General features: G+C 53.6%; 1 protein-coding gene across 2 annotated transcripts; it reads left to right on the plus strand.

Annotated features, from left to right (window-relative positions):
• Positions 1 to 2,083: 2,083 nt before the first annotated feature.
• Positions 2,084 to 8,881, plus strand: ENTPD4 (ectonucleoside triphosphate diphosphohydrolase 4). Of its 2 annotated transcripts, none has more exons than XM_026043565.1 (12): positions 2,084 to 2,106; positions 2,385 to 2,582; positions 2,903 to 3,108; positions 3,627 to 3,777; positions 3,865 to 3,968; positions 4,331 to 4,390; positions 4,645 to 4,799; positions 5,999 to 6,165; positions 6,397 to 6,721; positions 6,973 to 7,058; positions 7,290 to 7,451; positions 7,764 to 8,881. In XM_026043565.1, the coding sequence occupies exons 1-12, from the start codon at positions 2,099 to 2,101 to the stop codon at positions 7,990 to 7,992; spliced, it is 1,851 nt and encodes a 616-aa protein (XP_025899350.1). In that variant the 5' UTR covers positions 2,084 to 2,098; the 3' UTR covers positions 7,993 to 8,881. The 2 variants fall into 2 exon arrangements, with proteins under 2 accessions (XP_025899350.1, XP_025899358.1); XM_026043573.1 differs by having other exon boundaries at positions 4,645 to 4,775.
• The last annotated feature ends 3,880 nt before the right edge of the window (positions 8,882 to 12,761 follow it).

Genomic DNA, 12,761 nt, shown 5'->3' on the forward strand with positions numbered 1-12,761 from the left:
GGCTGCTTCCCAGCGCCCAGAGCAGCGCACATTCCCGGTTTCTGGATCAGGCCGCTCCCTGGTGCCCCAATTCCTATGTGAAGGCTGCTTCCCAGTGCCCAGAGCAGCGCACATTCCCAGTTTCTGGTGCCCCATTCCTGGGTGAAGGCTGCTTCTCAGCGCCCAGATCAGCGCGCATTCCCAGTTTCTGGACCAAGCTGATCCCCGGTGCCCCATCCCTGGATGAAGGCTGCTTCAGGGCCACTCCTGGGTGCCTACACGAGGTTCCAGGTGCCCGGATTGGGGCCCTTCCCTCGCACCCCCCCGGTCCCTGGAGCAGGGCCAGTCCCTGGCACCCTGGGATCCTTGGACGAGGGCCGGTTCCTGTTTCCCTGGCAGGAAGCGCGGCTCAGCGGGCAGTGTCGGGCCAGGACGCTGGGCTCCCGCGCCAGGAGCAGCCGGGTCACCCCGGCACGTGGATGCCGCGGAGGCCAAGGGGGCTGGCCGGGCGCCTGGCTCCCTGGTGGCACTTGCGGCTCAGCGGGCGGCAGCCACGGCATCACGGGCCGGGGGCCGCGGGGGGCCCGGCCCCGCTCAGCAGCCGGGGCAGAGTCCGGCCCCGCGCGCACGGCCCCGCGCGCTGACGCCAGCGGCTGCTCTCGCCGGTGACCCGTGCGTCCTGTGGGCCCCGTGCCCCATCTCTGCGCGTGCCGGAGGGGCGGCTGAGGCAGGAGCCTCCCTGCGGCACGTTGCGCCGTGGGCATCCGCGCTCCGGAAACGTCCCCAAACTGGAGGGGATCCAGGCGTCCCGAACATGGAACCTGCCCAAAAGGGAGGTGACCTGGGTGTCTGGGCTGCTGAATCCGCCAAACTGGAGGGCACTGGGCTGCCTGCGCGCTGACACCCCTCCAGGCGGGAGGGGAGCCTGGTGTCCCGCTCCCGAGGCGCCCCAAAACAGCGGGGACCGGGCGTGCGGCTCGCGAGCCTCCCGCACACCGCCGGGACGAGGGCTCTGAGCTCCTGAGGCCCCCACAATGGCGGGGACCCCGCCGCCCGAACCCCGGGTCCCGGCTCCGTGACCACCCCCTCCGCGCCGCGGGGAAGGGGCCCCGGCGTCCGGGCGGCTCCCCCGCGGCGGCGCCGCCCCCTGGCGGCGGGATCCCCCCCGCGCGCCACGGGCGGCTCCACCCCCGGCTCCCGCCGTGGCCAATCAGCGCACGGCCCCGACACTGACCCTCCAATCAGCGCCGCGCAGCTGGCGCTGCCCCCGCCCCGCCGCGGCGCCCGCAGGCGCCATTTTGTAGCCCCGTTGCCGCCGCCGTTGGCGCCGGGGGGCTCCCCGCGGGTGTCGCCGTCCCCCAGTAACGCACTGGGCTTGGGGGCCACGAGCAAAACCCCCGCGCTCGGCACGGGCCTCGGCTTCTTTATTCGGGAGGTGCGCGCTTTTCCCCTCCACAAGCCGAGCGCCCTCTCCAGTCTCCCTACACCGGTGTTCGCACCCAGGCTGCGCCTACAATCCCGGGGGAGCCCCGGGAGGGCGGCACGAGAGGCCGCGGAGCCCCGCGCGACACCGGCCGCCGCGAGACGGCGCTCCCGCGCCCTGCCCCGCCCGCCATGTTGGCTCAGCGCAGGCCCCGCCGGAGGCCACGCCCCTCCGCTGGCACCCCTCCCCCGCCCGCCACCATAGACCACGCCTCCTCCCGGCGCGACCCCGCCCACCACCTAGACCACGCCCCCCTCCCGCGAGGCCCTGCCCCCTCGCAAGGAACGCGTTGCCAATGGGCGCTGCTGTCGTGGCTACGCGCGTGCGTCACTTCCGGCAGCGGGCGCCGGAAGCGGCGCCTTGGCTGGTTGCTATGCGGCGGCGGGGCGGCGGGGCGCGGGGTGAGCGCCGGACGCCTGGGCCCCTACCGGGGGAGGGGGGGAGCCACACCCAGGAGCAGCGGTTTTAATGTTGATCATGGCGGTTTTTTGCATTTGTCTGTGTCCTTTGCGTCCGCCAGGAGCGGAGCCGCGATGGCCGTGAGAGGCGGCGCGCGTCCCCCTGGGCCCAGGTGACCGGCTCGTGTCCGGAGCCCGCGGGTCTCTCCGCCTCCCGCTGCTGCTGCCCGGGGCCGACATGGGGAGGTGAGGGCCGGGACGAGCGGGGCTTGTGGGAATGGGAGATGGCGGCGACGCGGGAACGCGGGATTGCGGGAATGGGAGATCGCCGAGACGTGGAATTGTGGTGCCCGTGGAGGACTGTGCGGGGCCTGGTCGTGAATTTGCAGCTAAATGCAGCCTGACGTAAAAAAAAAAAAAAAATAGAAAATCTATCTTTATGATTTTTTTATTTTTAAAGAATATTCTGCAATTCATTTTCCTAGAGTCCGTTTTTAACCCTAGTTGTCCTCTTTGAACTTCAGGCTCAGCATCTCGTGCCTGCTCCCTGCGTCCTGGCACTTCAGCCTGTCTCCCGTGGGGTGTCCGCGGGTTCTCAACACCACTTTGCGCCAGGTCCTCGTCGTTGGAGTCCTCGCTGCCGCCGTCTCCCTGCTCTACTACTCCGTGGTCGTTATCCGCAATAAGTATGGACGCGCTTACAGGGATAAGAGGTTCCACAGGTGAGAGTTGAAAATGTGCTCCCTGGAAGCAAGGATGTGGTTTCCCTTCCGCATATCCGTGTGAAGGTGTTTGCAGGTGGCACAGGTCCCTTAACACAACAAAAGCAGGGCAGTGTGAGCGTGTAAGATGCTGTTTTGGAAGGGGTTTTCAGAGTTTTTTTGAGAATTTGGTCCTTTCAGGCAGCACTTCCCACCCTTCATGAGTGTAAAACACTGGTTATTGAGCAATCCCCCCCCATGAGGATGTTTTTAATTTGTTATTATGAAAAACCTAATGGTGCATTCAAATTACTACATAGCAACGCCACATTTTCTCCTAGATATCTTGCCCGGGTGACGGATACTGAAGCTACGGACACAAACAACCCCAACCTGAACTATGGAATCGTTGTGGACTGCGGCAGCAGCGGCTCCAGGATCTTTGTGTACTGCTGGCCCCGGCACAACGGAAACCCACACGATCTGCTGGACATCAAACAGATGAGGGACAAGGACAGAAAGCCAGTGGTTATGAAAATTAAACCAGGTACGGGAAAGAAACTGATTCTTAGGGTTTTTTTTCCTATATAGTTGCCTTTCCCAACTGTGTTTTTTCAGACACTGTGTTGAAAATGTCTGGATAAAGGAAACTTGAGCGGCATCCTGGGGTTTTTCTGTGTTTGGCTTGCACAAAATGTTCTTCAGCTTTAGGGCTGAACAGGCGAACAGGAGGAAGAGGGATTTTTGTGCATGTAAAAAACTGCCAGATTGGGGGTCAGTTTAATTCTGTTTAGTATGTTAATAAATAATCAGTTTTTTAAAAAGTTGTCTGATCCAACTGTACAAATAGGTGACTGTGTAAAACAGTAATACAAGTTCTTGTTTAATGTTTAAAGATGAATCACTGTTAGTTTTAACCCCCCCCCCCCCTTTTTTTTTGGTGTTGACTTCCTGTGCTCGGCTTCGGGTCGTTTGTTCCTGTTGCACGTGTTGGTTATCAAACTTTGCAGGCAGGAACTACCTGGGGCCTAAATTGCTTCACTTTCATGCTTATCTTTTCCCTAGGTATTTCCGAGTTCGCCAGCTCTCCTGAGAAGGTCAGCGACTACATCTCCCCACTTCTGAGCTTTGCTGCTGAGCACGTGCCCCGTGCGAAACACAAAGAGACTCCTCTGTATATTCTCTGCACTGCAGGCATGAGGATTCTGCCGGAAAGGTTACCGCTCACCTCGCTTTTAGCGTTTAGAGTAGTGATCCTGCTGTTTCTGACTAATCCTAACTCTTCAAAAATGTTGTTTTGCAGCCAGCAGAAGGCAATACTGGGGGATCTGCTCACTGATATCCCCGTGCATTTTGATTTTCTGTTCTCAGATTCACACGCAGAAGTTATTTCTGGGAAACAGGAAGGTAGGTTAACACCAGAAAGTTCTTTCCTGCTACAGTTTGACTAATTTTTTGATTACTTTTAAAAACTCGAATTCAGTTGAGAGATCTATTCCTCAATGGCAGGAGAGGGTGTGCAGATCACTGGATCATTAAGGTTGGAAGGGACCTTTAGAGATCAACCCCTCTACTGCAGCAGGGACACCTAGAGCATGTGGCCCAGGGTGGCATCCAGGTTCTTTTGTAATCTTCTACCTTGTCTAAATGCTTTCTAATTAGCAGTAAACAACACGTGGGTACGGAAGAGCAAGTAAAATGCAAAACATCCCCCCTGTTTTTAGGAGGCGCTTCTGAAATGCACCTTCCTTTCTCCCCTGTCTACGTAGGAGTGTATGCGTGGATTGGCATCAACTTTGTTCTTGGAAGATTTGAGCATACAGATGATGGTAGGTATCTCAAATGGGAACTGGGTTTTAGGAGGGACTTCAGGTTTGTTCCTGCTCTGCTTTCAGCATCCATGGGGTGTTTTCAGATGCATCCCTCAGTGCTAGTGCTCACGTGAGTGCTGATCCCAGCCTGGCTTGCACGGGAAGCCTCTGTGATCTTGGTTCTTACGGGAGCTAGAGGGTGCTCTGAGGATAGCGCTGCTTTAGGGCCGCCCTCGTGAGCTTTCTCAAAGGGTTTTCGTTGTTTCCTGCAGAGGATGAAGCCGTTGTGGAGGTCCACGTGCCAGGCAGCGAGAACAAGGAGAGCATCTTTCGTAAGAGGACAGTGGGTATTCTAGACATGGGCGGAGTATCGACTCAGATAGCATACGAAGTCCCTAAAACTGTAAGCTTTGCCTCTTCACAGCAGGTTATTATCTGTGCAACTTTCTTCTTTTCTTTTTGGTTTATTTTAACACACATTCTTTTTTTTTTCCCCATTGTTTTGAGTCTTTTTCTTCATTACATCACATCCCAGCATGGCAAGAGAAGATGACAATTATGAGTCCTTCATCAGCTAAGCTTTTTGTTTGTATTTTCTTCCTTCAGAAAGTTGATGTTAAATTTGTATAACTAGCAGCACTTTTTGTTTCTGTGAATGTGCATTCTTTGTACATAAATGCATATACATTTTATTTAAGTATCTGTTTTGCTTAAGAGTACTGTGAAGCGTAGAGACCAAAAGTAGAATTTCTTTTTCATTGCTGCATGCTTTAATAACTGCTCTGCCTGTTTCAGGCATGTGGCATAGCAAATGCTTTGGACTGCTGATCAAAAATAACCAAGTGTTTTTATTTATTATTAAACAATCGGATTGTCACAGTGAATGTGAGATATGAGTTTGGAAATAGGAGTAGCAAGCAGTTGATGATGGCTGCTGCGTGACCCTATCTGAGCATAAATTGATTTAAAAATGATATTTTCAACCTGGAGAATTTGGTATTTCAACCTGGAGAAATGATATTTCAATCCGATGGAGAATGGGCATTAACCACTGCATGGTCCTGTTCCTCAATTCCTGAGTTTGGAAGCCCTACAGTGTCTTGCTACTCTCCCGAGCACCTTCTGCATGAGGTGCTGCTACTGCTGCGTGTCTCTGAAAACACTTTCTGAGCTGCGTCAACCCGCTGACGTATGAAACCTGACGAGAGGTGCGAGACTGACAGAGGTCTCCTGAAAATCGTGAGGCCTCTGAGCTGGAAAATTAATCCAGAGTGATTGTTGGCCAGCAGAGCTGGCCTGCTCACAGCCTGTGGCACTGGGAAGCACCACTGAGCATAACAGCTGCAGAGAAGCCTTTTTTTCCTAGGAAGACTGCAGTGCCAGTAGTTGTGGTTTCAAATTCCTGGCTTTTTGGTTCCTTGGGTGTCAATAGCAGTGACAGAGTCCCTGCAAGTAGTCTGCTCTGCTCTCCTTATAAAATAGGAGGTCATGTGGACCTGGGAAGAGCAAAATAGATGAGTAAGGAGAGATGCGTGGAGATCCTAAGGGATCCCCTTGTGCAGCGGGCTGGCCCGTGGGTTCTGGTCCGTGCTGCTCGTAGCTAATCGCAGCACTTGTGTTTTACAGGAGGAGGTAGCCAAAAACCTCCTAGCAGAATTCAACCTGGGCTGCGATGCTCACCAAACGGAGCACGTGTACAGAGTCTACGTTGCAACGTTCCTGGGCTTTGGAGGGAATGCAGCACGCCAGAGATACGAGGAAAGCCTGTTTGCCAGCGCTGTGCTCAGGAACAGGTAACTGGCTGCAGTGGCTCCGGGCTGGGGCTTCTGTGCAGCGCCAGGCTCAGCAGCCTCCGCCTCCTACTAATCCATGTAGGAAAGAGTCTTGGAGTAGAGCTCAGTTTCTACAGGCTGAAATGCTGAGACCTCTTTAAATGAGCGTGTGTTTCTGTTGTGATGCTGTAATATCTCAGTTTGCTGCCTCTGCTGTGCAGTTGTTACAGCTGTGCGTGCTCTCGTATACAGGCTGCTGGGCAAACAGGTTGGTGTGACTTCTGATTCGCCCTACCTAGATCCTTGCCTGCCCCTGGATGCTCAGGATGAGATTAAGCAAAATGGACAGAAAATGTATTTGCGTGGGACGGGAGACTTTAACCTGTGCCGCGAAATTATTCAGCCCTTCATGAACAAGACCAACGAAACGCAGACGTCGCTGAACGGCGTCTACCAGCCCGCCGTGCACTTCCAAAACAGCGAGTTCTACGGCTTCTCCGAGTTCTACTACTGCACCGAGGATGTGTTGCGCATGGGAGGAGATTACGATGCCGCCAAGTTTATTAAAGCTGCAAAGGTAAATATTCTGGAGAGAAAAACTCCCTTTTCCTAGCTTAAAAAGCTGCTCCAGAGAAGCGTTTTGCTCTTGCAGCAAAATGGCTTTCGCTCTGTATAGAGTTAGCGCAGGGCATCTCTGCCTCATCTGGGCTTTATTTTAAAATGCTTGTTTTAAGACACAATAATAGAATTGACTCAAGAGGGAACAGGACTCACGGTCCAATTGCAGAAGCAGCATTGAAGTGTTTTTTTTTTTGTTTTGTTTTTAAGGATTATTGTGCCACTAAGTGGTCCATCTTGCGGGAACGTTTTGACCGTGGTCTTTATGCATCGCACGCTGATCTCCACAGATTGAAGTGAGTATTTGCGTTTGTAGAGCAAAGGCATTCATGCAGAGTTGCCAGGGAGAGGTCATGTCCAAATGATCCATTTAATGAAATCATTGCAAGTGTGAATATAACCTTAAATATTGCATCAGCCGTAAATAATTACTGATAACAATGTAATGTAAACGTGCTCCACAGGCCTTTGGGACTCTGTAACTGCTGAGAAATTAGATGCCTGACTCTCTGCTACTTTTTCTCTAGGTACCAGTGTTTTAAGTCTGCCTGGATGTATGAAGTATTTCACAGTGGCTTCTCTTTTCCTGTGAGTTACAGCAATTTGAAAACAGCTCTGCAGGTTTATGACAAGGAAGTGCAATGGACATTGGGAGCCATTCTTTACCGAACACGTTTTTTACCTTTAAGGTACCACTTGTTTCCTTTAATGCCTCAAAATAGGGTTTGAGTGGAGGGGATGAGCATTTTAGGAAGGGGAGACCGTGATAGCAAAGCAGTGGCAGACAGAGGGAGACAAAATGTTGTTTCTAGTTCATTTTTTATAAAGTTTCCATATCCAAGTGTCCATGTCAGATGGCTCTGCTACTTTTCGATAAGCCTGTTCCATGAAGATGGGCTGCCTTTTGTTTGATAATTCACATAATTGATAATTTAAAAATGGTCGATTAAAAAGGATAATTTACGTCGTTGTGACTGAGGTCTCTCTCTTTGACTTTTCAGAGACATCCAGCAAGAAAACTTCCGCGGAAGTCACTCCCACTGGAGAAGCTTCTCCTTTGTTTACAATCACTACTTGTTCTTTGTCTGCTTTCTGATCGTGCTGCTCTCCATCCTGCTCTACCTGCTGCGGCTGAGGAGGATTCACAGGCGCATGTTGCGCAGCGGTTCCTCCCCGTCCCTATGGATGGAGCAAGGCCTCGCGCCACAGAAGATCCCGGGAGCCCTATGAGGTGCTCCGGAGCGGAGAGCTTCTGTTGGACTGCCTGCAGAAAAAGCCATTTTTGCCTCAGGGTTTCTCCTTTTTCTCCCTTTAAATCACAGAAGAATCAGATCGCCCCAAGTGCGAATTCAGCTAGGCTTTGGAAATATGGGAAAACGGGGTCAATTTGGCTTGGTCTCCTCAGACATTATCTGCCAATTTATTATTTTTTTTAAATAATGCACTTTTGTGTGTGATGGAAGAGTGAAGATGCCAGTAAATGAAGTAGCTTAAGCTATGTATGGCAAGAGAATGGGTGCAAATTCTCATCCTTTGGGTGGGATTGTGAAATATTATTAGCTAGGATGAGTGAGGACTTTTTTTTTCTCTTTTTTTCTTTCTTTTTTTTTTTCCTCTTTTTTTTTTTCCTGATCCACGCTTGGTATTTGGCTTCTCAATTCTGACTGTCCTCAGGCAAACTAAGATTAAAGAAAAGCAAGCACCGGGTTTTCAAAAGCAGTAAAAACCATCCTGTTAGGACAGATTTTCTGTTTCATATCCTGAAATAGGTACTGTGATGTAGAAGAAAAAGCTGTTGCACCCAGTGCTGTGCTTCCATAAAATTGCTTATATCAGCCTTGTTTATTTGTGAGAGCTTCACCTCTGTCTTGAAAGCTGTATCCATATGGTGACAAAAGTCACTTTTTAATCCTTATTTCTGTTTCCTGATCATTAAAAGATCTCCCTGAAGCACCAACAAGGTGAAAAAACTGGGATACGTCGAGGCTTTTGTTTCTGCTAGAGTAGTGACTTCCTTTGTTGTTTTGGAGCACTCCGATTTGTTAATTTATATTTTATTTAAAACTGTTATTTTACTTGAAAATATTTTGTCCATGATTAAAAGCGGGATTTATATGAACTTTGAATGTTTTTATTGCATAACATTTCCCTGCTCCTGCTGCCCCTGCTCGCTCTGCCCTTTCCCCGGCTCCGTTGAGGCCAGGTAGGACACGCCGGAAGAGCAAGAGCTTTTCCAGCGTCCTGCATTTGTCCTCCCAGGGCCCTGGGCTGGACGGGCAAGTGACACTGCAGCTTTGGGCTTCACGACGTCTTAAACCCATCCCTCTTCTCTTCCTTGCTGTGTTTCTCTAGGGGAAAATGCCCCAACGGGAGAGGAGGAGGCGCGAAGCTGCTCTGGGAGCACCATCCGCGGGGAGGCTCCGCGCGCCGAAACAAGAGTTTTCTCCCTTCCCCGGAGCCCGTGGGGACGGGGACAGTCCCCAGCAGCAGCGACTTGATGCTGGGCCTGAGCGCGGGCACCGTGTCCCTTCGTGCCCCATTGTTCCTGCCATTGTTGCTACTAAATAACGCATGAAACGCATTGAAGGCTGGAAGGAGCCGCGGGGACCTGCTGTGTCCCTCTGCCTGGGCAGCCGCCCCGTGGCGGGGGGACCCGCGGCCGAGCGCGCTGCTTCTGCAGGTCGCCCTCCCCTGCTCTGAAGAATGGGGGGACGGTAATGACCTTCTCACGTGCTTGTCCTCCGTGCTCTTTAGGTCGGCGGGAAGGTCCTTGGAGCTGGGCTAAGCAGCGCTGCTGCTGCTCTGCATTGCTGCAATGCAGGAGGGTTGTAGGACCTGAACTTGTAGAAGAGGTTCCAGCAGCAGGCAGCACCCGAATATGCCCAAGTTGCAAACAGAGGGTCCCTACAGGCACCCAGAGCTCTCCAGGCTCCTGCAAGCTCCCGGCTCCGAAGCCCCTGCTGTAACTAGGGTGCCAAAGCAGGGCCTGGGTTGAGGACGTTAAGGAAATGGGTTGTTTGCAAGGATGGGGATGCGTCTTCTACCTGGATGTTCTCTGCCATCGCTTGAGTCCTCTTGCAGATTGCACCAGCAACCGGAGCCTCTGTCCTTGAACCAACTGCTGAAGCTTCTGCAGAGGTTTCTGGTAGAGCTTGTCCTTGTTAAGACACGTTCCCCGCCTTGTTGCAGTGATTCAGCACCCAAGACTTTCAAACAGCTGTTGCCCTAATCTCTCCCAAGGCGGAGAGGGGAATTCGCTGCTTTGGGGTGGCATTTGGGAATCTTCCGTCCAAGCCATTTGCAGCCGCTGCCTCCTCCTTCAGGGCTCCACGGGACCGGGGATCTCTGAGCAATCCCTGTCATGGACAGCAATGGAAAGAGCTTGCGGTGCCTGGAAAAACAGGAAGCATTCCAGGTGGAGGATTTCAGTGTTAACTGGCCTTTTTCCCCCCTCTTCTTCCTTAAAAGGTTAAGGATGGGCCTGCAGGAAAGATGTATTTGCCTCCTCTTCATCGAGTTGCCGGGGTTTGAGAAGCACCAGCTGCTGTGGCGTAAGCAGCGAGAAACAGGAGCAAACTTTGTGCTCCGGGTTTGGCTGGGGCTCTCAGGGCGCGAGTCTGGTTGGGGCAGAGCACAGGGACCAAACAGGAGCACGTGGAAGCGGTGGGGCTTGGGGATCCGATCACAGTCGCTCCCGAGCTCTTCTGGCAAAACTCTAAGCAATTCTAGTGGGTGTTAAGGTGTTCTGTAAACCCATATCGAGTCTCTATGATGCTATGTTGTGTTTTCTATGTGATGCTATGTGTTTTCTATGATTCTGTCTTGTGTTTTCTATGATTCTCTGGTTCTCCTTTGAGGGATCTCCAGCCCTACTTCTTCAGCATCTCCGGTGTTTCTTCAGCTGTCCTGGGAGTTCAAGAGCAGATATGCAGCCCTCCAATTAGCCCTTGCAGCAGTTTTTCCACCAGGGCCAATTGGTGTGGCAACGGCCACGCGTCTCTAACGCTCTTGCCGGAGCAGCCGGGTCCTTCAGTTCTTTGGGTACCCCCCAGATCATCTCTGCAGAGCCACCTCGGCCGCGGCTTGGTGCGCGTCTGCTTTGTGAATCGGAAAGGCCAAGGCGACCTGGGTGAGACTTGGCCCTGTGGCTCCAGAGAGTCTACGAGGTGAAAGCACAAGGCTTGGGCAGGCGACGAGCCCGCCCTTTTGGAAAGGACCGCAGCTTGGAGGAGATTAGAGCACCCAGCAGCGCGTGCCTAATTTCGGGGAGCGCGGAGCGTGACCGCCCGCTGCAGCCCGCTTTGTGCGCGCGGCGAGGCGTGTGCCGGGCAGCTGCACGCGGCCGAGGCGACGGCTCTGCCCCGGGCCGTGCTGGCCGTGCGCGCGGCCGGGGCGCAGCGGCTGCAGCCCGGGGCTGCTCGAGTACTGGCCCTGCAAACACCCAGGTTGTGCGGAGCGGCCGGGGAGCCAGCGCCTGCGGCAGCCGCATCCGAGGCCGCAGCTTTGTCCCGTTCCTATCCCCGCTTTGTTTCTTTAGGGTCCTGCTGGGAAGGGGCGAAGGGACGGAGCAGGTCTGTGCCTGCCTGGTGAGGGGCAGCACTCTCCAAAAGAGGGTGTGCAAGAACAGCACCCAAAGGGCCGCGAGGTGATGATTAAACTGCCAAGTGGATTCCCTGCTCCCTTGTTACTGTGAGAGATGATGCAAACCCACTCTTTGCAGCGTTTTCCCCTGCAGAGAATGCAAGATTGAGTGTAAGGTTCCTTGGTTTTCTTTTTTTTTTTTTTTGCATTTTTCTCCTCTGGCTGCTCGTGTTCACAGGAAGCTCCGCAGAGCTCCGCTTTGCTTTATGCAACCCATCCGCTGGAAGCCTGCATGGCATTTGCTGCCCGTATCCTCGGCCGACCTCTCCGGCCGCTACCCGGGCACGCGGCCGCATTCCTGCCGCAGCCCGTCATGTTCCCTGCCCTCACCAGCAGACACTCGCACATTCCTTCCTCCGGCCGAGCTGCCTCCAGCTTCCCGACGCTCTGAAGGGGCTCTGCTCCACGCGGCTTCCCTTTTCCCAACATCCGTCCCGGAGCAGCTCCGGGAGAGCTGGACCCGCCAGGTGGAGCTCTCCGGGGCTGGAGAGCTGGAGCGGGCGGCCGGACCCACTGCTCGCAGCGACCACGGGCTTGGGGCTCAAAATCGCACGGTGTTCTCTGCAAAAGGAATTGCAGACTTTCTTTTTCCCCTTGGTAATTTCCCTGTTGCAGAAAACAGAATTTTTATGTGATAAAAGCCTAAATGAAAAAATTGACAGTTAAAAGCACAAAGCCCCTCTTGAAAATATTGCAGACCTTCATGCTCTTCTCAGACCGGGGCCTGATCTGACTATTTATGTTGATGAAAGAGCTGTTGGAATTAGCCCAGCACGATGTTGCTCTTTCACTGCTAGCTGTTCACGCTGCAGATGCTCTGGGTTTTCTCTGTTCTTGTGCTTTAGCCTGAGACCTGAGGGCCTTTGCTAGGCTGTTTCATCTACCTGCGGACGTTGCCTTGCATTGCAACACCTCTTCTTTTAAGCGCCAAGAAGACACTGAGTTGACAGAGGGTTGTCTCTTTCTACCCCTCTTTTCCCCTCTATATTTGGGTTGAAAGAGGGGAGATTCTTTTAAGCATCTCCCTTGGTTTGACCCGCTCCAGCCGCGCGTTTCGAGAGGTAAAGGCAGTTGCTGGTTGGGGAAGGGTTAAGCCGGGTGCAACGTGCTCGGATAGCTGGGACACGGAGCTCAGCAAAGTTGGGCATAAGGCACAGGCGCGAGCCTGAGGAGGCCGCGGTTACAAGCCCTGGCGCCGGGGGCCTAAAACCCTGCGCGCTTTCCCGGCGAGGGGATGTAATCCTGCACAGTGGTCGGGTGAGACTGTGGGGAGCAGCCGCGGCTGTGGGCTCGCTTTGCGCTCGCTTTGCTCCTGCTTTGCTCTCGCTTTGCTCTCGCTTTGCTCTTGCTTTGCGCTC

The sequence above is a fragment of the Nothoprocta perdicaria genome, unplaced genomic scaffold (assembly GCF_003342845.1).
Source record: "Nothoprocta perdicaria isolate Ctin4 unplaced genomic scaffold, notPer1 scaffold_103, whole genome shotgun sequence".
Lineage (NCBI taxonomy): Eukaryota > Metazoa > Chordata > Aves > Tinamiformes > Tinamidae > Nothoprocta > Nothoprocta perdicaria.